The 24667-nt window shown below is 36.2% G+C and overlaps 1 protein-coding gene across 1 annotated transcript in view; it reads left to right on the top strand.

Moving 5' to 3' along the window:
* LOC150082029 (rho guanine nucleotide exchange factor 17-like) overlaps window positions 1–24667 on the top strand; it is an 862761-nt gene that overhangs the window by 363874 nt on the left and 474220 nt on the right. Inside the window, exon 3 of the mRNA XM_090380403.1 lies at window positions 29–106. Coding sequence (XP_090236529.1) covers window positions 29–106 — 78 coding nt within the window. The remainder of the gene's footprint in view (window positions 1–28; window positions 107–24667) is intronic.

Below are 24667 nucleotides of genomic sequence, written 5' to 3' on the forward strand. Positions count from 1 at the left end.
AATGAAATGAGTAATATTTTTATTTTAGGATACTCGAACCCATGTTGTGGGAGAACTGTATGATACAGAAAAATCTTATGTAGATTCCTTACAGATTCTCGTAAATGTAAGTAACCCTTTTATGTTAATGTCCAAGTGTAAATTAATTTTTTTCATGTTATTTACTTGGTGTCAAAGCTGTGTAGTAGTGAATTGATCAAACCATGTAAATTTCATTCAACTTGTAATTTTTGCTATGTTTCACCCCCCCCCCCCTTCCTTGTCAACTCTATTATTAATATTAAACTTCAAAGTAGCCTTGGCAGCCTGTTTTTTATATTTTTTTAAGAATGAAGAGGCAGTGATAATTAATGCTACTTTCCTTCTTTTCACTTCCAAATTGCATATCAAGACTTTGAAGCTGAATATCATTTGCTGTTATTTTCACTTAATATTTGATTTCAGTGTGTGTATGTGAGAGAGAGAGAGAGAGAGAGATTTGATTATTTGTTATTGGTACTTTTATGTGTAGTTCTCTGATCTCATTATTATTATTATGGGGGCTGCTCAATAAAGAATGATCATAATTTTTTTTCACAACATCCATATTTTGATGGCCCTTTTCAAAGGGTCCCAGCTGATGAAATGCACTTACTCCAACATTTTTGCCATTCTTAAAAAACATGGTGGAAGCCATTTTTTGACATGCATTTGAGAATTGTCTCTGATGTCTTTACAGCTTTTTCTGATGATTGGAAACATTTCCCTCACAGCTCTAATTTTGGAAATAAAAAAAAAAATTGCAAGGTCAGGGCTGTAGGGCAGATGAGGAACACATTAGGCATTTATGCTGGCTTAGTACTTTGCATTGTAGTAATGCAGAATCCATCAAACTGCGTGTAGCTGCGGTTGTTTGTAACAAACATGATCCTCCAAAGTGTGCAGTACAGTTTTGCAGTAAGGTCCTGTAACAGTTGTATGATGTGGCACAATATGCTGGTAAACCATTCCTTGAATTTAAAAAAAAAAAAAAAAAAAAAAATGATTACCATAAACTTTGCTGCAGAAGCTCCAACTTTTGTTTTTTCAGTTTTGGCGGTGATGCAAACTTCCAAGCAGAGCTTTGTTGTTTACTGTCTGAGTTAAAATGATGAAGCCATGTTATTCATCCACCATTATCACCTTGTGCAGAACTTCACCATCTTCAGTAACCATCCATTACAGCTTCTCACAAACCTCCACACGAACTTCAGTTGCCTTACTGTTATATGATGACCTTCTATTACAATTTCAGAAGCGATGTTTATGGTTTCTGTGGTGACAGAAATGGTTGCAGCTCCAGGGCCACTGATTTTTGTGATTGGATCATGTCAATCTTTAAACATTTTAAACCATCTGTGAGCTGTGCTATATGGAAGCATAGATTCACCATAAACCTATTTTAACATTTCATATGTTTCAGCCGATGTTTTCTTGAGATGGAAACAAAATTTGAGAGCAGCATACTGTTCCTTCCTTGTGTGTCACATCCATTGATACTTATGCAAAACTGAAGTGACATAAGCTTGATCAACTGCCAACATCATGCCATGCACATGAGTTAACTGCACAGTTACAATATAATGCAGCTTGGTTTGGTCTTAAAATTTTTCAGCTCAGCTAGAAATAGCAAGTAGTATGGTTGTTCATGAAAAATTATAATCATTCTTTATCGAACAACCCTCGTATTATTATTATTATTGATAAAACACCTCTGAATAACAACATATTTACATTGTTTCTTGATTTATTTAAGGCCTATGACCTAATTAACCTAAGAATCTTGCAGGATAAATTATTTTCATATGGAATAAGAGGGAATATTTTTAAATTATCAGTAACTTATTTGAACAATTACAGGACTTCAGATGTCTTTCAATACTGATGATCAAACAGTATTAAAAGAGGTCTTCCACAAAGAACTTGTTCAGTTCCCATACTTTTTAATATTTTTATAAATAACATATTTCAGTCTGGTTCATAGATTTTTTATTACAGTTTATACAGATATTGTTTTATTTTCAAGTCGGGAAAGATTTATTAGAATGACTTCAGATTTGCAATTTGACCTTATTCAAATACAGAAGTGGATTTACAATAATCAACTAGTAATGAGCTTTGATAAAACTAAATTATTAGTAATAAATGCTCCACATATCCTCTATCAAGCGGCATTCTCATTGTTGCTTATTTCATAATGATTTTAATTCATGTTCCTATCGATCCATAGGAATTGTCTTTCAGTATAAATACATAGGGTTGTGAATTGATTATTCTTCTCTAAACTAGAAGATACATATTTGTTATCTGATAAAATAAGATAAAATTTTCTTTATATTTCTTTTATCATATTGTACATAGTTTACTTTAACAACGCATTTTTCATTGGTTGACCCAGTCTTAAATTATGCTATAACTATTGGAGTAAAGTCAATAATACTTTACAAAGGATACTAAAACTAATAATAATTAGTGTTAGATTATTAACTAGTTTTAGATAACTAATAATAATTAGTTTTTGATAATATTTGGAATGCAAATATAAAAGGAAAATTGTTTTATTTACAGTTCAAGCTAGTGTTTTCTATTCACAAATGAATATTTAATTTCATACTGAAAAACTTTGGTGCAATTAAGATTGCCATTAATTTTCTATAAAACAAATTACAAATTATGTTATATCTATTAGTCATTATTGGAATACCCTAAACCTTAAATAAATATAGTAAAAAACATCCTTATTAATTATTAATTGCATTTTGTCAAAGTTTGATTGTTGTAAGCCTAGATAATCTTTAGTAGTAGTAGTAGTAGTAGTAGTAGTGGCAAATGATTCAACAAAGCAAGCTTATATAGTCTTGGCCAAAAAAAAAAAAAAAAAAAAAATCCATCCATCCATACCCTCCAACAATTTATCTAGTTCTTCCTTAAATTTATTCAAACCACCTACTTCCATAACGACAGATGAAAGCCTGTTCCTACAATCAACCACCTGCTGGCTGAAGGCAAACTTCTGCACATCTATCCTGCAACCATCCTTCCTCAACTTGAATTTACGTCTTCTTCTCATGTGTTTAGTCTTAGAAAGAGGAAGATGCCATTAACATTTAGCTTTCTCAGTGTTTAGTCTTAGAAAGAGGAAGATGCCATTAACATTTAGCTTTCTCAGTCCATTCAAGGCCTTAAATACATCAATCAGATCTCCCCACAGGTGCCTAGTCTCCAGACACAGAAATTTGCAGAACTGAAGCCTTTCTAGGTAAGAGTACCCTTTTGTTCCCTTTGCCAATCTGGTTGCCTTGCACCGGTTCCAGAAATCTACATTCTTCCTATAGAGCCCCAGGTACCAAGCAGTTCTGTGATCAAGTGATTTTTCTCTAAAATTGGCACTCTTGCAGTAGAAATCGTTTCCTTATTTAACATATTTATTAACACACAATTAAATAATCTATAGTAAAGAAACCAACTCTACTAGATTAAGAAGGAAAGTAACCTTCTCTTTTCCTTTTCTTTTCTTGTATATATCTTAATTACTCCCTTCCAGGGTGAAATGGAGCAAACTGACTCCAATATCCAGAAACCCACTGGGTTGATGGATCCAAATGTAACTGATCCAAGACATGAAGAATCTATTTCTCTTGGAGAGACATCTAAAATGACTAGAAAAGGTGACAGAAATGACTGTCTCCACAAAGAGAATGAAAACTGACATAAACCTTAAATGCCCCAGCATATCTCATAATACATTCAAATAATGAGAAATTAGTAGGCCAATTGTCACCCTTTTTTATACAAAAGAATCTTGAGAGTTACGCCGGCCCAACAAAAAATGTTAAAAGATTAAAATCAAGTGATATTTTAGTAGAAACAGCCCACTCTAAACATTTTGAAAGACTATTGCAAATGACAACCTTCGCAGGAATACCAGTAATGGTATCCCTCCACAATACCTTAAATACATTAAAAGGTGTAATAACGGAATGAGACCTTCTAAACGTACCTGAAGATGAAATTCAAAGCGAACTTCAGGAACAAGGAGTAATAAATGTCAAAAGAATTACAATTAAAAAAAAGAAGGGATGATCACTCCTACCAAGAACCTGATACTCACTTTCAACATACCAAAACCACCGAGCAGGATATGTACATTGCAATATTAGACCATACATCCCAAATCCTCTCCGCTGTTTCAACTGCCAGAAGTTTGGACCCTCACAGACTGTATGTAGAGGAAAATCAACTGTGGATCCCAAGAACATCTCATTTCTACTTGCACAGCTGGAAATCATAAATGTGCAAACGGAGAACATACATTATACTCAAGAGAGTGTGAAATCTTGAAGAAAGAAAAAAGAATACAAAAGTACAAATCAGAAAATGGAGTTACATATCAAGAAACAAAAAAAGCAATTGCAATAAACCTAGAAAATAAACCTTCTTATGCTCAAGTCACCACAACCAAAAAGGTCTCAGAAATGACACTTCTTAATTCAAAATGCTGTGGAACACAAACAAATGTCACAATTCCCCCAAGGGAATAAATCTCAGAATGGTCGCATTAATTTTACAAATCTTCTCCACCACAAAAGCAACAAGAAAAAATGGTTAATACACCTCTATCTTTTTCCCTGGATAACAGAAAATGGAAGAAGAAAAATAAACAAAGAAAAGAAAAGTAATATAGAAACAAAGATTACAGAACAAATGAATATCGAGGCAGGAAATACCAGAGAGGACCCTGGCCTTCAAATTTTCTTGGAAGAAGAAATGGATACAGGAAGACCCTATTTTCCAAAGAAAGACAAAACCAAGGCAGACAAAGCGAAAACAGCCCCAAGGGATCATCTGAACTGAAATGGCAGATACAATTATCCAGTCGAACTGTCTAGGTTTCCACGTGAACATTAATGATATTATAGACCTCAGTATCATCTTTTAAGCATCTGCTACAAGAAACCTATTTGAAATTACAGGATAACAGTACAGTCAGTCCTCATATAGCACGATAGTTGTGTTCCTAGAAACCCTTGTGCAATGCAAAATTGTGCAATATAAACAACAGGCCCTATGGGAAAAATAGGGTTAGGTGCCGACCACCCAAGATTGAAACACACATTTGTAATCAAAACATTACCAAACACAATAAATAATCATAATAAAATATGTATTTTATTATACATATTATAAAATACGTATTTTATTACGACTATTACGTAATAAAATATTGCTAATGCTTTTGCTTCTATCGTAAGCAAACTTGTTTTTTGTTTGATTTTCTATCCAAACAGATGACAGCCGTTCCATCTCTTCCAATCCTTTGTGTCTTAATCTAATGGATTTTAATTACACTTTGAGTTGTTCCAGCTATGAAAGTTGTTTTTATTTTCTCTGCATTCTTTCTAATTCTTGGCGTTGCCTCATTTAGGCCTGTAGCACGTGGAATATCACATGGTCTTTCATTTCGCTCAAAGCGTTTCACAATTTCATATTTTTTCTCTATCGACAGAGGCGGACTTAAAAGGTGTGGTAAGGTGTGGTACTGTCCATAAGCCTTACCGGGGAAACCCCAGTGGGCTGGAGGACGGTATGATTTTGGCCATAAACCATAGTATGAGGCCACTATAAATTTTCCCGGGTAAGAATTTTTGATCCAGTCCCCTCTGTTTATCGATATTGCTTTTTGTTTTCTCTCTGAATCTGCAGTGTGTTCACCAGGACGCTTCCTTACCACACCTTTTAAGTATTTTACTCATTTTTAGGGAATAAAGCACAATTACAAAACGAGGAGGCACGCTTGATACACATAAACAAAGCTGCGCGCGTGTAGCAACTGAGTAAACAACACTGTAAAGGCAGAGATACACTTTTAACACTTCACATTTTACTAAAGCACATTTCTAGGGGTTACTACCATAAAACAATAAAAATAATTTCCAGTTGCGTTTCTGCTAGTGGAATCTGTTATAAACTGGTAGTAAACTCGATCTAATTGCATTTGCGATTATACCGATAGCTGGAATTGTGTAGGTTTTTATGTTATTATGGTGAAATGTGTTTCCCCTTCACTGATATAAAAAACAAATTCATTTTCAGAATCTTCTCTTCATTCCTATCGTGTTGAGTTCGGTTGGAGTGATTCTGCGTTCGACTGCCATTTCTTGTAAACACAAAGGCGAATCGTGCATAAGCGAATTCGGTTTGTGTTATATAAGATATCGTTCCCCTATTTATAAATCGTTTTTGATCGAATTCGTGTAGTGTAAACACATGTTATACGAGGACTGACTGTACCATTAAAAACTATACCATATTCAGAAAGGACTGCATATCAGATGGAATGTGAGGAAGAGTTACAATATTAGTCAGTAGACATGTCATCTCAAATAATGACATTGAACACCCCCTTAGCAGCAGTTGCAGTCCATCTAGCAATAGGCTTTGATATTACTGTAACTCAATATATCTACCTCCTAGTCAAGAACTCTACTTGAAAGATTTTGGAGCACTGATTCCCCAACTGCCCTCTCCGTTATTCATTTTAGGTGACCTAAATGGGCATCACATACTATGGGATGATCCCAAAATACACCAGAAGGTTAAACAAATCGAGAAAATAATAGTTGAGAATGACCTCATGATTCTGAATTGATGGTACACATACATATTTCCACCTTCTATCAAAAAATAATACTTATCAATCTGTTCCCCCCCACACTGTATCCAAAGATTCAATGGACCGTGTATGAGAATCCATTGAGCAGCGACCACTACCCCATATTTTTGAAAATCATGAAGAAAGCTTCATGCCAAGCCAGCCGACATCTCAAATGGAAAATATATGGTGTGGACTGGGAAACTTTCTGGACGTTAACGAAATTAGATTGTAATATTATTAAACAAGAATCAGTATAAGCAGCAGTGGTTTATATCACAAATAACATTCTCCAAGCAGCCGAAAAGACAATACCCAAAACTCATGCTAGCATTAGAATGTATCCAAAACCCACGGTGGAACAATGAGTGTCAGGAAGCTAAAAGAGAGAGGAATAGAGCCTGGAACCTTATTTTGCAAAAAATCCAACAACAGATAATCTAATCCAATTCAAGATAGCCAGAGCTAAGGCCAAGATAATACACAAAATCAACAAAAAAGTGACTTGGATGAAATATGCATTCTCTATAACCAGTTCCACACCAGCTACACTTATCTGGAAGAAGATCAGAAAGATGACAAACAGTTCCCAAATAAATCCCTCCCCATTACTGAATTGGAAAGGGCAGTCAGTCACAAATCCCTTAGATATTGTCAGTGTGCATGGTGAAAATTTTGCCAATACATCTGCTAATTTTGCATACCCAACTACTTTCAAAACTCACAAGAATGAGGCCGAAAAAACAAATCTAAACTTTTCCACCAATCACAGTGAACAATACAACTTTCCGCTTACAGTAGCAGAACTAAAACAAACTCTGCTACAGATGAAACACAGCCCAGTTGGCCCTGATGAAATACATTATGCAATGATACAACAATTAGATGAACAATCTCAATTAGCCCTGTTAGATTTATTCAACAAGATATACCTTGAAAATACTTTTCCAGACAAATGTCATCATGCAATAATACTAGCTTTTCCAAAACAGGGAAAAGACCTATCAGATCCACAGAATTATCACCCTATAGCTTTGACTAGCTGCTTAAGCAAGATCTTTGAAAAGATGGTCAATAATAGACTAAAATGGTACCTGGAAAATAATAATCTTTTCAATACAGCACAATATGGTTTACGGAAAAATCGCTCTACATTAGATGTACTTGTACAATTGGAAAACCAGGTAAGAAATGCTTTTCTCAGAAAACAACATCAAGTCATGGTTAATTTTGATATTGAGAAAGCAAACGGCATCACAAGGCGTTATGGTATTCTTAGAAGGTTACATCAACAGTTAGACCAATCCACCACAACTAAACTTAAATAATGTCTAATATCATACAATGGAACTGCAGAGGACTAAGAAGCAATTCTGGCGACCCACAAGATTTACTAATTCACACAATCCGATAGGAGTATGTCTTAGAGGACATCTACCCCTATACATATGCAATTTTCTCAAGAATAGAACTTTCCAAGTTCGAATTAACAATATACTTTCCAAAACTTTTGTCCAAGAAGGAGTCTCTCAGGGATCCATAATAAGTGCCACACTTTTTTTCAGTCCACTTCAGCACAATAATAGAACAAATACCAAACAACATCTTCACAACTGTTTATGCTGATGATTTGAGCATTTCTTATCGAGCACAACATATGAGGACAATAGAATGGCAATTACAAATAACCATAAACAAAGTCATAAAATGGACAGAAACAAATGGATATAGAATTTCTGTGCAAAAGACTGTATGTATTCACTTTTGTCAGAAAAGGAATCTCCATCTTGATCCAGAACTCAGGCTGAAAGGACAGATTATTCCATTTGAAAATAGTGTCTGTTTCTTGGGACTTGTCTTAGACAAGAAACTAACATTTTTGGAACGTATTATTAGACATATAAGAGTTCAATGTCTGAAGAAAATGAACATCTTAAATGTCCTGTCTGCTATATCATGGGGAGCAGATAGAACAGTGCTACTATGATTATATTGATTACTCATTCCATCTAAGTTAGACTATGGTGCCCCAGTCTATGACTCAACAAGACCTAGCACCCTGAGATCGCTTAATCCAGTACATCACTGCGTGCTCTGGATAGCCCTTGGGGATTTCCGTACTTCACCTGTGCAGAGCCTGTATGCTGAGGCCCATGAACCTCCTTTGCAAATCAGAAGACATGAGCAATTACTTTTTTACGCAACTAAAATAAAATCCCTACCAGGACATCCCCTACAGAAAATTCTTTTTACATCAGAATGAGAACAACATTACCACCAACAACAAAGTATAAATAAACCTGCAAGCATAACATTCTTCTCCTCAGTAGCGATCTTAACCTGGATAATATCACTCCGCTGAAGAAGCAGTCTGCACAACCATGGATAATCAAACTGCCTACATGAGACTGTTCCTTCCACTTTTGGAGCAAGCAAACACTTCCTCATATAAACTATCAACATCTGCATACTGCTTACAAGTCACAATTTTCAGATGACTGCTTTTTATATACAGATGGCTCAAAAACTGAATATCATTTGGGAGCAGCAGTTTACTTTTCAGACACCACATCAGCCCAAAAACTCCCAAAAGACTGCAGCATTTATGCTGCAGAGCTGCAAGCCATTATGTTAGCACTAAACCAAATCAAACATACAAGTTCCCAAAATAGCATCATTTAAACTGACTCCCTTAGCTCCATGATGGTGATACAAAATATCAATTCCAAAAAACATCCACTACAACAGCAAATTCAATACCAAGTAACAAAACTCCTAGAACAAGGTCATAATATTTGATTTTGCTGGATCCCAAGTCATGTTGGAATATATGGTAATGAACAAGCAGACAGAGCTGCTAAAGAAGCAAACAGCATCATTTCTGCATCAGAATATATTTCTTTCTCTGACTACAAACAAGTTATTCATCACAATGGGATACATCACTGGCAACAGCAATGGCAAGTATTTACAATAACAAACTGCATCAAATTAAAAATCTACTCCAGTATTCAACATGGAAATCCAGCATACAACAAAACAGACATGACAAAGTGATACTTGCAAAGTTAAGAATAGGACACACTCATTTCAGCCACTGTTATCTCTTGTGAGGAGAGGATCCCCATCTATGTCCTCCTACCTGCCACACACAAGAAAAAGTGGAACATGTACTAATTACTTGTCCAGCATTTGCAGCCGAGTGCCGAAATTGCTTTAAAGATTTAATAACCAAGCATCACTCCCTCACTCTCAAAATCATATTGGAAGACAGGAAAAATATAACAGATGTTTTTCAGTTCCTCAAGTAAATAAACTTCTATAACTAAATATGAAATCAAATGTTATCCCTGTATTATGCTATACATACTCCTTGGAAATTATTTCCAGCAAAATACAAGCACAAACAGAACTGCCATATAAAAACTTCAAGGCGCATTTTAGCCACATTAGCTCTTGCACCAAGAACTAATCAATGCATCCATCTATCCTTCCTTCCTTCCTTCCTTCAAAAAAGAGGCTTTGAAGGGAAGTGCAATGTCATGATGAATTACCAAATTTTTTCATGATTCATTCTCTATCCTCCCAACCTGTGGGAAAATTATCACCATTCTTGATTCAAAAATGTTTAGAATCAATTGCTGGATCACCAAAAATGGTGAAAAGACTACAATCCAGAGATCTCCTCATTGAAACAGCTACTGTAAAACATTCTGAGCGGCTCTTAAACATAACATCATTTTGTGGGCTTACAGTATCAGTTACTCCCCACAGAAACTTAAATTCATCAAAGGGTGTGATCAGCTGCAGTAGGAACTTTGTTTCTACTGCAGCACAAACAGAAGTTTCAGTTCCGCCTAACATCTCTCTGGTGAACTGGTTGAAATCTACACTTATAACTGCTAAGAAAGTTAATCCTTCGAGGAAAATTACCGAATCAACAAAAACTCCAATAAGCAACCCTAGTGATACTCCTTCAGTCCTATTTGAAAAAGAAAAACTAAAATCTGACACAGGTTCAAAACAAATGGAAACTCCCACCAACAGTATGGAAGTAGATGAGCATTTAGATAATGAGCCCATTTTGGAACTCAATGCAAATGACATCATGGACCCCTATTTCCCAAAAAAAGCTAAAACAAAGCAAGATAGACCAAAATTTCTAAAAAACAGTTAGACCAATCCACCATAACTAAACTTAATGTCTAATATCATACAGTGGAACTGCAGAGGACTAAGAAGCAATTCTGACGACCCACGAGATTTACTAATTCACTACAATCTGATAGGAGTATGTCTACAGGAAACTTTCTTATCATCTAGAGTTTCATCAAAATTTACAAACTATACAATGTATGGAAAAGACAGGATCTCAGAGTCTCCTACTCACGGAGGAGTAACTGTGCTTGTAAAATCAAACATACCGTCCAGGCAAATTCAGTTACAAACTAGTCTAGAAGCTGTGGTAGTACGTATTTCAATTGGTATATCAATAACCCTAACTTCTATATATACAGGGTATGTCAAAATTGCATTGGGAAAATATTTGAAAGAATGATACATATGAGGCTCTTACCTGGATCTTAGAAGCAGAGAACCTTTTAACAGATCATCCAGAGTGGCTGTGGCTTTCATAAGAACAGATCCACTCTTGATGTTCTTATCAAAGCTGAATCAAATATCTGCAATGCTTTTGTCATGAAGCAACATCTAGTCACAATTTAGATATTGAAAAGGCATTTGATACTACCTGGCAACGTGGTATCATTATGGACCTCTATCACCTAGGACTAAGGGGTCATCTTCCTGAGATAATTCAGAATTTTCTACGTCACAACTCTTTTCAGGTCCACTATCAGAACACATATTCAGGAAGAAGGAGTACTACAGGGATCTATACTCAGCACAACATTATTTGCAATTCAAGTCAACAGCATAACCAGAGAATCCCCAAAACTGTGGAGGCTTATATGTATGTGGATGACCTTGCCATCTCCAGCCAGTTGCAAAGCATGAACACCATTGAATGCCAACTCCAACTTGCCATTAACAGAATTGAATCCTGGATGTTACACAATAGATATTGACTTGCTGAACTGAAGTCTACCACCACCCACTTTTGTAAGCAACGTGCTCTCCACCCCCATCCTGAACTACAGCTAAACAATAGCCAATACCAGTAGTAAACAGCATCAGATTTTTGGGCCTGATATTAGATAGTAAGCTTAACTTCCATGCACATATCACATATCTACGAACAACAACAACTTGTCTAAAGCATTTGAACATGCTTTGGTCAGTCTTATCCATGTCATAGGGAGCTGATCGGTACTCGGTACTCCTTACTTTACCTCTACAAGTCTCTGCTCTGATCATGCTTAGACTATTGTTCTTCCACATATGACTCAGCTAGGAAAAGCACATTAGAATGGCTAATTGTCATCCAGCACAGTGCCCTGAGGACTGCGCTGGGAGCATTCAGGACTTCTCCAGTGCAAAGTCTTTATATTGAAGCCCACGATCCTCCATTACATCTTCGTAGGAAAACATTGCCGACCGGGCTAGCTGGGTGGGTAAAGTGCCTGCCTGGTAACCCAAAGGTCGCGGGTTCAATTCCCGCCTCGGGCTTGGATCAATGTACTGCAAAAACCTTGGGAGGTGCATTATGGCCGCAGAAGCCTATGCGCCAACAACTACCGAAAAAAAAAAAAAAAAAAAAAGGGAAAACATTATTGCTTTTCTATGCTTCTAAGATCCAGAGTTTTCCATCGCACCCCAGTTGGGAGTATCTTTATCACACTCGGTGGGATTCTTTCTATGAGAATAAACCACATTAAAATCGACCTGCCTCACTCAGGATCAGGGATCTTATTCAGAGTTGAAATATCGATTCAGTTGATATTTTTCAGAACACAACTGCACCTGTTCCACCTTGGATGTATGTTTCTGCCTCCCATGATACACATTTTCTCCGGTGGGGGAAGAATGTTATACCTTCCTACAACATCGGACAGTTGCACTCAGCTCATGCTACTCTTAATTCCCATGCCTGTAAAATATATACCGACGGATCGAAAACTGACAGTATGGTAGGTGCTGCAGCTGGTTTTCCTTCATATACAATTACAGCCATGCTACTGTCAGCATGCAGTGTCTTCAATGCTGAACTTTATGCCATCAAGTCAGCACTTAGTAAGATCATTGAACTTTCCATCTCACCTGCAATAATTTACACTGAGTCCCTCAGTGCTATTTATGCCATAAGGAAGAATTTCTCCTTTTCTCATTCTACATTGAAACACATTCATTCCCAGCTATTCTCCTGTAGCGTTTCCAATTATTCAATCAGCTCTTGCTGGATTCTGGCATTCCAGGAAATGAAAGGCCATTCTGGCATTCCAGGAAATGAAAGTGCTGTCTTTGCTGCTAAACATCCTCAACTCACTCTCTCACAATATCCTCAGGTTCCTTACACTGATTATAAGCCTGTTATTTGCAAAGCATGTTACAACAATTGGTCACAGATCTGGAAAAGTAACACCAACAATAAACTTTACCAGATAAAACAAGAACCAAAGCTGTGGCTCTCTGGCTTAAGATGAGACAGACGAGAGGAAGTGGTATTGGCAAGAATCAGAATTGGACACACTCATCTCTTGCTATTACTGGGAGAAAACCCACCTCAGTGCTCATCCTGTCAGATGCAGCTTATGGTCCGTTATTTTTTGGTTGATTGTCAATTACATTCAACCATCCGGTCAAACACTTTTCAATCAGTCTTCATGTTGAATATATCACCTGATTTATTGGGAAATGAAGTGAATATTGAAGAACTGCTAAACTTATAACTCTTCACTTCACTCCACTCAATCCCAACATGTCTAGTCTTCTTGTCTCTATTATATCTACTGACTTTTCCTCCTTTCTGTTTAAAGTTATTATGTTCAGTATTCCAAGTCTCATGTCTTTCTTTGTTTGCCATTGTTATTGACCATTGTATCTAAAATTTATTGGCTTGTACAGGAGCATGTGATTTAACATCTATAACTATATGTTGCCTGTAAATAAACAATGAACAGACACAATTTGGCCTCAGTAGTCCTTGTGTCGTTAAGCCCAATACCAACAAGAACAATACCATGAGTGTGCTGTCTGCAATAAGTAATAAATTCTCAACCCCACATCCCATAGTAAAAGAAATCTGGTCTGGTCTAAATTGTTTACGGAATAGGAATCATACTGTAAGCTCCTATTGGATTCCAGGGCATGCTGGCATCATAGGTAACAATACAGCAGACCAGGCAGCTAAACAGCACCGCACCTCCATCTTACCAAGTATCCTATGTAGATTTACTAACACATATGACATATCTGTAGAGACCAATGGTTAAACATTTGGAAGACACATACAAACAATAAATTGTTTGTTTGAAATTAAACATGAACCACAACCATGGAACTCTAGCTACAGACAAAACAGGCATGAAGAGGTAATACTGGCAGGATTATGCATAGGGCATACACACACACCTGATCCACTTATTCCTGCTCATGGGCGATGACCCTCCTGTATGCATGCACTGTTCATCACAACTTTGAGTTTGACATATTCTCCTAGACTGTTCAATTCATTCTCACATCAGCAATTGTACTTTCAGTTCTCTGATGCAAATGCAAGAACACTTATCACTAACCCAGCTGTTAGGAAACAGTACTAATCTGGATGAACTCTTTGCTTATCTTAAAGAAACCAGACTATATGAATATTTCTAATGTCAAATAAAGCAAATTTCTAACATCTATCTAAATATTAGAATAGGCACATTTTGGCCTAAGTTGCCCTTGTGCCGATAAACATCTACACCCACCAACCAACCTATTTATGCCAACTTGTGTTAAAATCCCCTATAACAATTTGATCTTCCTTTAAATACTCCTCCATCTCTTTTCTCAAACTTAACCATTTCCTTACTTTCACATCCTGTTTGTGGTGCATATACCTGCAGAATGTTGATCCCTTTATGTCCTATCATCATTTTGAACACTACCTCCTTGTTGTTTTATTTGATTAATATCCATTCTGGGCTCACTACTATACCCACTCTGTTTTTCTCTCTCTTTTCTTTTCCTGACTGCTAAACTTATAACTCTTCACTTCACTCAATCCCAACATGTCTAGTCTTCTTGCCTTTATTATATCTACTGACTTTTTCTCCTTCCTGTTTAAAGTTATGTTCAGTATTCCAAGTCTCATGTCCTTCTTTGTTTGCCATTGTTATTGACCATAGCATTCCATCTGGTTTTCCTGGTTTCCTTGGTAATCCACTGTTGGCTTGTTAAGCCTATTACAGCTTCACCATAGTCCTATTAGCCAACTACTTTCAGTTAATCACACGATCACTCTTGCAACTTCCTTACTCATGGTTGTTGAAGTTCCCCATGATGATTATGTTGGGTTTGACTTTGGGGGACTATAAATATCATTCGGCCATATTAATACTAAATATTAATTCTTGTGACCATCCATGAGGATAGTGTACATTTTGTGTGTTTGTGTTCCATCACCTGGTTCTTATATATTTTTTCTTATTGTATTGTCAAACCTTATCATCATTTATATGTTCTATAAATGGAAAATAAAGTTTACTGTGGTTTTTTTTGTATATTTTTATTGGCATATTTATTGTTTTCCCCATAATCCTCTGTTTTCTATAGAAACTTACTCTTTGCCAAATGTGGTGTTTATCAGGCTGTTGTTCGGTGAGAAATTTCACTGCTGGATTGTCAATTCTACCAGATTGTTAATACGATATTTATTTAAAAGATTGTTAATACGATGTTTATTTAAAAACACTTAATGAAGTTTTCAAGTGAAACATTTTCATGTGCCGAAATGCTATTTATTTTATATCTGTTATTTTCTATAACAAAAGTTACATAAATCTACAGAGTATATTGTTGTTTTACCATATTGCATCAATATATCATATTTGTATGAGTGTGTGTATGTAAGAATGTGCATGTTTTGTAGGTGGGGAAAGCCGGAATAACTCACAGGGGAAAACCACTTCTCTTTTTATCTAAGATCAGTCAACTGCTGCTCAGATCAAAGATGCCTTTAAGAATTTTTACAGTCTCCTATGGGATTCAGGCCGAAACTTCTCCAACTGAGTGGAACTGGTTGTTGTTGTTATTTGGTTTTTAGGAGCATTAGCAACTAAGGCCATATTGCTCTGAGGATATGTGGTCGTCATTCCCTGACCTTTCTGCATCCTCCGTATTTGGTGGTCACGGGCTCGAACCCCGGTCTAATCATGAAGCGTGTGCTACGCACTGCCGCTCCTGCCCACCTGGCTATGGAGGTGCCGAGTGGAACTGGGCAAATCATTATATTTTCATGCATTTTTAGAAAAATGGCAAGGCAGACAGGGAACATGTGCCAGGTGAAACAAAGCCAGGGGCATAACAATCATACAAAAATATAACTAAAGGCATCTATAATTGGAAAGGGGCACATATTTAGTATTTTGCCCTGCTTGAAAAAATACCTAGTTATAAGGAGGATTGTAAAGAACATCTGCTGTCAAGGAGGACTATAAAGAACAAAGAAAAAGTTAACAATGGAGCAATATTCAGTTACTTCTATTGTTATTTTTCCTCTTAATGCCATAAATAGTATAAGAACCAACAGCAATAATAACATTGACTTTTGGCAACTCTGTATAATACTTTTTTCCCATTGAAAAACTGTGATGTAGCTTCCCAAAGCAGCTTGTTTGCTGATATCAATGAAACATGCCTTTATATGATTTGGAGGTCCACTGATAATTATGCTCTGTGAAAAAGTCGTGCCCTACAAGTACAGTGACATTTTTTTTATATCTTTCATTTACTGGAACTGGAGTATTTCCTTTGGATCATTCACAAATTATGTAACACAAGGAGGATAGAGGAGAATGAAATAAAATGCAATGTATGCGAGATGAGGAAGTTGCACAGATGTTACACAACAGGCTTATTTGTTAAAAAAAAAATAACATGTGGCTTGAATTGGAATACTATATTTTTTTTGTTATGCAATTCTCACACCTTTTGGGAAGTCTGGATTTGAATCCTATCAGTGACTAAAGGAATTCTTCAAGGCATTTTTCATCAGGGTTGTAATTTATAGGTATCATGTGCAGGAAGTAAGTTTTTTTTCTGTAAGCTATTCTGAGTATTCCTAGTTGTGCAACTTATTCAGCGAACACACACACTTGTAGAAAATGGTTAAACTATAATATAAAGTATTTATTTCATGGTTTAAGCGTTTTCTCTATATTTTTAATAGCATTTATCATTGTTTTTCTCTTATAATAAATGCTGTTTTGGATTTGGATGTAACATGGTCCAATATATGCCCCCCCCCCCCCATAGTGATTTGTTTTTCCATCCGATTTGTTTACTTTCAAAGTTTTGACCACCATTCGGATTATTCATTATGCTTTAATTTATTCTGTCATTTGGTTTACATTAGTAAATTATTTATTTGAATTTAATTCTGCTCATTATGATTTTTTAATTTTCAGTTGCATATTTGCATATTGTTTTGATTGATTCATTAGAGGTTTCAGTGCCTAGATTTGCATTCTTTCTGTTAAGTTTCTCTTCTTATTCTATAGAAGATTGTGGCCATAGCATATTTTGTATTTAGTGGGTTCATTATTTCACTTTGTGTCCCGGGGCATATCAGGACATCCATTAATATTTAGTTGTGATAATGATGAATGAAATACAATCCCCTTCTGGAGTTTAGAAGTGTTGGTGTCCCTTTGAATGATAGTGCTTGTGAGATCCCTGTTTCTATTTTGTGGTATTGTTATGTTATTATTTAAGTAGTGTGGGCATGTGTCGCTTTGGGTGAGGAGCTGTGTGTTGCTTTGGATCCCCTCCCCTTTCTTCATTTTCATATTTTGTACTGTCTTTTTTATTTTTACATTTTGAAATAGGGATGGTTATGTTCAAATGAACACAATGGTGCCTTGTTTTAGCAATTACCATATTAACAGCATTAATTTGCTGTATTTATTTCATGGTTTAAGCATTTTCTTTTAATACTTTTAGTTTTCTTTGCTTAAAAGTTTCATCTTAGAAGACGTGAAAGAGAAGAATGATGATTGACTGCTTAAGAGATCATATTATGGTCAGTGATTATTATTGTTTTTTCCGAAGGTTATATTCAAGATTTGTCTTTGGAGATTGAAAAATTATCTGTCTTTTTGTTTACCATTTTAAAAAATAATTGTAATGTTAAAATAATTTTATAAATTTGTAAATCACTGTTAAAAATTATTATAATTGGCCACACCTCAGTTGTGGAATGTCAGTGTCAAGTTCTCAAATTATATTTGAAAAAAATCATACTTCATCTGAAGGTTTTGTCATTTGTAATTTACTTTCAATCATTAAAAACTATTTATATTTTCCTGGAATATAGTTTTAACAGACTGTATTAAATTAAAGTACAATGTGTGATCAAAACGTTTGGAGACTGATTTTGTATCTTGAAATTGCTGCTTCGTAGCGAGGTGTCACTTTATGTATGTTTGGTGACTCATCTTAACATATTGACACTTCAATCACTCATTTCTCTAGAGTCTGTCTGAATTAGTGCATGTTAAATACAAGGTTGTTTAGTGTTTTGCCACATTTTAAAATAGTGATTTTACTGAGTGAGCAGCAAATTTGCTTTCAATTTTGTTTTAAATTATGGAAAAGCATAGCAAAAACTCATGAAATCTTAAAACTAGGTTTTGAAGAAGATGCTATGTGTCATTTGAAGAGTTTTAATAGTTTGCAAATTTTAAAGATGGCCCTCTTGTTTGTTGAAGATGATCTTTACTGTTTGTGTGCATACCCTTCAACTGCAGAAATCAGTTGTGTGTGTGTGTTTGTGAATGAACTGTCCTTGAAGTTGCCAGTGAAATTGGTATTTCATATGGGGCATGTCATTAAATTTTAATACAAGATTTGAGAATTTAGTGTGTTTCAACCAAGTTTTTGTGCCTTGCATCCTCATTGATGATCAAGGAGAGCAGTGAGTTCTTGCCTGTCAAGATCTTTGTCAATGTGCAACTGCTAACCTACACCTTTGTTACTTTGTTTCTTCTGTCATTGCTGGTTATAAGTGGTGGGTATGTAGTAGTGGCTGAGAAACAAAGATCCAACCCTCCCACTGAAAGGCTCTGCCTTCTCCAATGCTTAAAAAAGCATTAAATTTCCATGAAATGTATAAGAATTTGCTTATCATGTTTTTTGACTCACAGGACAATTTCCATTATGAATTTGTTGTATACCTTCAAATGATGAACAAGAAGTACTTCAAAACAGTTTTATGGTGATTATGTTATACTTTTTGGAGAAAACAGCTGGAAAAGCAGGCTTCAGGGAATTGATGTTTGCAGCTCTTTTTCATGTTCAGTGCTTTCCATTCAAGTATTAATTACAAAAAAAAAAAAAAAACTTTCAATCTTACTTTGGTCTTCTTTTTTTGTTTGTTTTCCAAGCATAAAGGCTCACTTTAAACATCACAGATTTGCAGTGATTGAGGAAATTATTTTTTCGAATACAAAACACGAACTATTGCCAATTCCAAAAGAAGCCTATCAAATGTTTCAGAAGTTGCAGAAGTGTTTGAATGAGTATATACAGGGTCAGGTAGCCTCAGCTGCTAAGTGTTTACATTTAAAAAGCATTCTCTCTCTCTCTCTCTCTCTCTCTCTACAATGACATGAAAACTCTTTTCATGTTTTCTCCTATAGTTATAAATCTTTTATTTTAGTAACTCTATTGCTTTAAAAGTAATAAGAGGAAAAGGAAAGTGCTTTTTTTTTTTTAGTTTATTTACTTCCACTAACTCTACTAACTTCTATGCTTGGCCACCAAGCAGCACTGCTCCTGGCTACCCATGGCAGGGTTGGGAACCTGAATGGAAAAGAAAATTCCCTCCAGGGCCAAGAGGAGTTGAAATGGAAAATGAACCATGTCTGTATTAGGGACTTCAGGATCAAAAATCAAAGACGGAGAGAAAATTAATAAGATATTATTCAGCATAAGTATCCTTCCTTCCATCATCATACATTCACTAACTAGCCAGCCTGTGAGCAAACTCCCTCCATTTTCTGCATATCTCGTCCAAAGATATGCAGAAAATGCTGCTAGATTATTGAAATTGGTGGAAAGGTTACATTCGGGGGATTTACTGGTAGAAACAGTGCAGCTCAGACACTCAGAGAATTACTAATGTTACAATTTATGACATTTTTGGAAATCCCTGTTAAGGTCTCAGCCCATACAACCTTATCAAAAGGTATTATTTCTGAATGTGACCTGTTGGTTGTAACAGAAGAAGAAGAGCTTGTACAAGAACTGCAAGGTCAGAAAGTTCTGCAGGCCAAGAGAATTATACCCAAAGAGATAGTAATCTGGCTCTAACATGTAGCGTAATACATACCTTTAATATGCCAAACTGCCAAATACTGTAAATCTGGTTACCTTTTAACTGCCGTATTCGTCCTTATATACCAAATCCCTTAAATTGCTATAAATGCCAGAAATTGGTGTTAATGACATTAAGAGTAGGAGATCTGCTGACTTATTTAAAAAGTACAGGACAATGTTGAGGAAAAGTCGTGAGTTGGGGTTGAATTTGAAACTGTCCGCAATTCTTCTGCCCACGCATGATGGGAGGGAGTATATAATGAGCTCCTTTTTCAATCAGTGTGGTCTGTGCTTGTTAACAGGAAAGACTGCTTCTACAGGGATGGAATACACTTAAATTGAAAGGGTGGAAGAATATTTGCTGATGCTATTGAGGCACCATTACATGGGTTGGAAAACTGCTAGCGTGGTGGGGAGGATATACAGAACTAACAGATTAATAATAGCCACAGGTAGAGGTGAAACTGATTCTTGCACTGTTTTTATTGGAACCTACATCAGCCTGCAAAGCAAGGTGCTGGGGATTTGAATATGTGTAATGGTCCTGGGGATTTGAATGCATAATGGTGCTGGGGATTTGAATGTGCATAATGGTCCACACCCAGTGCATAATAGTCCATCTGATTAGTTTTCTTCTTCATTATATTCACATACATGAAAAATTCCTTGTCCTCATTCTTTGCTCTCTTAGCCAATGCTTTCTCATACACAGGCTTGGCCTCCCTGACCTTATTTGCGGTTCTGTTACAGATGAACTTGTACCTGTTGTAGGCTTCAGTATGTTTTATCACTCTTTAACTGTCCCATGCTATCTTTTTCCGCCCTATTTCGCTAACCCTCTCTGCAGTCATCCATTTTGGCATCCTCCTCCAGCAATATTTTCTAAAAAGTATTTTTGGCTTCTATATTTATGTTCATGGCCTCTGTGATTTTTGCTTTAAAAGTATTCAATAATTGAAATGTATTTGCCATCCCTTGGCAATCCCCATTTCACAGATGCTATATAGTGCCTTGAACTATCAAAGTCCCCTTATCTTAAGTTATATCCCCTGCTTTAACTACTGCAACATTTTTCTTCATTTTCCAACTGACGATTGCTTGATCACTTCCTGATAATGGTTTCTGTACTTTTAAGCCCTGTGTGATGTCATCTGATTCATTAATAATGATGTCAGGAATATTCTCACCTCTAGTACTTTCTCTAACATGCAAATAATAATCATCTAGTTTATGTAAAAAAGTTTTTTGCCATGGTGAGTTTCCCCTCCCACTTTTTTCAATCATTCTGGAGCAGATTAAAGTCACCCAGAATAAGACATTCACACGTGCCTGCCCATTCCATCTGCATGTAAAGACTTTCATCATATTCTTCACAATCTTCTGGTCTGTAGATTACTCCACTCTCATTGGGCCTTTGCTTCCAACTAACTCACACTACACTTACATCAGACTCGGCAAAAGCTTTTTTCGCTCAAGTTGTTTTTGATAAGAAGCATGACCCCTCCACCCCTTCTAACTTTCCTATCTTTCCTAAATGTGTTTTACATACCGTAGTGGAACTCATCATCATCAATTTCTGGATGGCATCATGTTTTTTTTATCCCTGTTATATCAGCATTAGTTGTCCTAATGCTGATATAACAGGAGTTGAAATTCAGCCATTTTATTGACAACACTTCTGGCATTACTGTAATCTTCTGTTGTTTACTCCACCTACACACCCTTTGAATTTATTTAGGTTAGTGTCCCCAGCTTTATCTTCTCCCTCATTTGAAACATTGCTACCCTGAGAACATCTTATCAACATGGGCTGTTGTGGTAACAAACAAGAATTCATGAGATGAGTGCAAGCATTACTTTGACCCATATCATCAGATAAACACAGATCTAAATTACCCTTCTCCCCCTAACTACCCATTTCCCTGAACCCTTAGGGTAACCACAATGAATACTTGTATGTACACCAGTGATTGGAGCATAGTAAATAAATTTGATGAATTTGAATTGCTGATCAAGTTATCAAATGCAGGCATTGTGGGGATATCAGACATGGAGTCACTCACATAATGAATGCAGAATTTGAGTATGGAAAGTACAATGTGTATAGAAAGGACAGACAGAATAGGAGGGTTATGCTGTTAGGTGGAAGCACATAAAATCTAAGCCAGTAAATCCAGTTGACATGGGTGTCCAGTGTAGTAGTGAATCAGTTTCGTGTGACGTGAGCACTGGGAAAGCAAAAATGAGAATAGGAGTGTGTTATAGGCCTAATGACTCTGTTGAGTACAATGATCAACTGTATGGAGAAATATCACCAGGAAATCACATTGCCTTTTAATGGGGGATTTTAACTTTCCAGATATTGACTGAAACTTGTGGGTTGAGTTCACCCACACACTACCGAGACTTTTGTGGATTTAATAAATGGCTGTTTTCTACAGCAGAAGATTAGAGAAACAAAAAGAGAGAGCAGTACTCTTGATTTGATTATCAGCCAGCAGTGATTATGCATCTATTAATAATCTTCTGATAAAAGAACTACTAGGTGACCAGTGATCAGAGTATATTGATCTGGGATATACTTAAAGGTGTAACTACCATCAAGGGTAAAGGAAAGGGTTTTTGCTTTTGTAAAGGTGACTATAGTGGTCTCAAAGAGTTTTTAAATTCTATACAGTGGGATCAACTGATGATGTTATACTAAATTCAAGGAAATAATCGTAGAAGCTACTAGACTTTTTATACCGACTATGAAATACTCTTCAAGGTATAGGCCTAAATGTATGTCAAGTGAACTAATGAGACTTGTTGTAGAAAAGAAAAATGCATGGGATGCATCTAAATTGTCATATGATACAGTATATATGAACTAGTTTGCAGTCAAGTTACAAAGGATGTTTGGCAAGCTAAGGTGGATTAAGAGAAATCTTTGGCAAAAGATGCAAGGAAAAATTGCAAAGACTTCGTTTCTTATGGAAACACTAAGATGGAAAAGGATGAATTATGTAGGTTCACTTGATGTCGATCGTTCAACTGTTGATGATCTTGCTCAGGTTGCTGACCAGGCTGAAGAAATATTTTGCATCTGCATTCACACACAAGGAAGTCTTTATGTAAATGGATGCCAGAAGTTTATCAAACTCTAACAGGGAGTTAAACAATTTTGTAATAACTGAGAGAAAAGTGGAAGAGGAATTACTGAAGTTAAATGTAAGAAAGGCATCTAGGTGTATAGGATTTAATCATTTATATTAAGAGAGGCAGCAAAGGAGGTAAGCAAACCCTTAGCCATAATTATGAGAGTAGCCTTGGATTCAGGGGAAGTACTCATGGTTTGGAGATGTGAGAATGTATCCCTAATTCACAAAGGGGGATCAAAGAGTGACACGAGTAATTACAGACCTGTAAGCTTAACTTCTGTTACAGAGAAAATAATGGGGTCACTGGTTAAAGAAGTAATGCAGGACCATTTAGATAGGAATACACTATACTTCAGACACAACACGGGTTTATCAAGGGGCAGTCTTGTCTGACATATTTGACTGTTGATGATCCTGCTCAGATTGCTACAGTGGATAAAAGGGTGGTTGAGTGGCAGAAGACAGAGTGGTAATCAATGGACGCTGCCCTTCATGGAGTCCTGCAGGGTTCGGTGTTGGGCCCACTGTTGTTTTGTATATTTATCAGTGATATTGATGAAGGTATATCAGGCTTAGTGTTGGAGTTTGCAGCTGATACAAAGGTTGACAGGGTTGTTAATGACAGTAATGGCAATGTGCTACTGCAACAGGATCTAGAAAATTTGAGCAGATGGGCTGAGAAGTGGCAACTGAAGTTTAACATTGACAAATGCAAAGTACCGCATATGGGTAGAAGCAACCCCAGAGGAACGTACCAACTGTGTTGTACTACACTTAGGGTGGTAGAAAATGAAAAAGACTTGGGAGTGATTGTGCAGTTAGCTATGAAGTTTTCTGAGCAATGCAGACAGCCTGCAGAGCAGGTCATAGGGTATCGTAAATGATATTCAGCAGGGATGGCCAGCTTAATTTGTGATGGGATCTACTTTTTTTCTTCAAAATGTGCTGCAATCTACCATCTCAAGAATTTCATTGCATATGGTTAAAAAAGTTAATCAACTCATACTGAAAAATGTTGTTTGTAAATTTTAATTTATGTAAAGTTTGTCTTCATGTCATCTGCCAAGCTTTCAAAATTGAGGATATACAGTACTGTGATAAGGCTAATCGTAAAGAATCTTCTGTATGCAAGTTCATAAGAGTAGAGCGATTCTTCGTCTTTGTTTGTTTCAAATACGCAAAGGCTGATTCAGATATATATGTGGACTTCGTCTTTGTTTGTTTCAAATATGCAAAGGCTGATTCAGATATATATGTGGAACCAAAACAGGAATTTAAAATTTCATTGCATTTTTTTACATTTGGGTACTTTTCTCGTCAAACATATTTCCAAAAGTCTTTTTCTGATGATCTGGCTTTTAGGAAGATATCATTTCAC

This window comes from Mastigoproctus giganteus, chromosome 8 (genome assembly GCF_048544385.1).
Source record: "Mastigoproctus giganteus isolate SK-2022 chromosome 8, ASM4854438v1, whole genome shotgun sequence".
NCBI lineage: Eukaryota > Metazoa > Arthropoda > Arachnida > Uropygi > Thelyphonidae > Mastigoproctus > Mastigoproctus giganteus.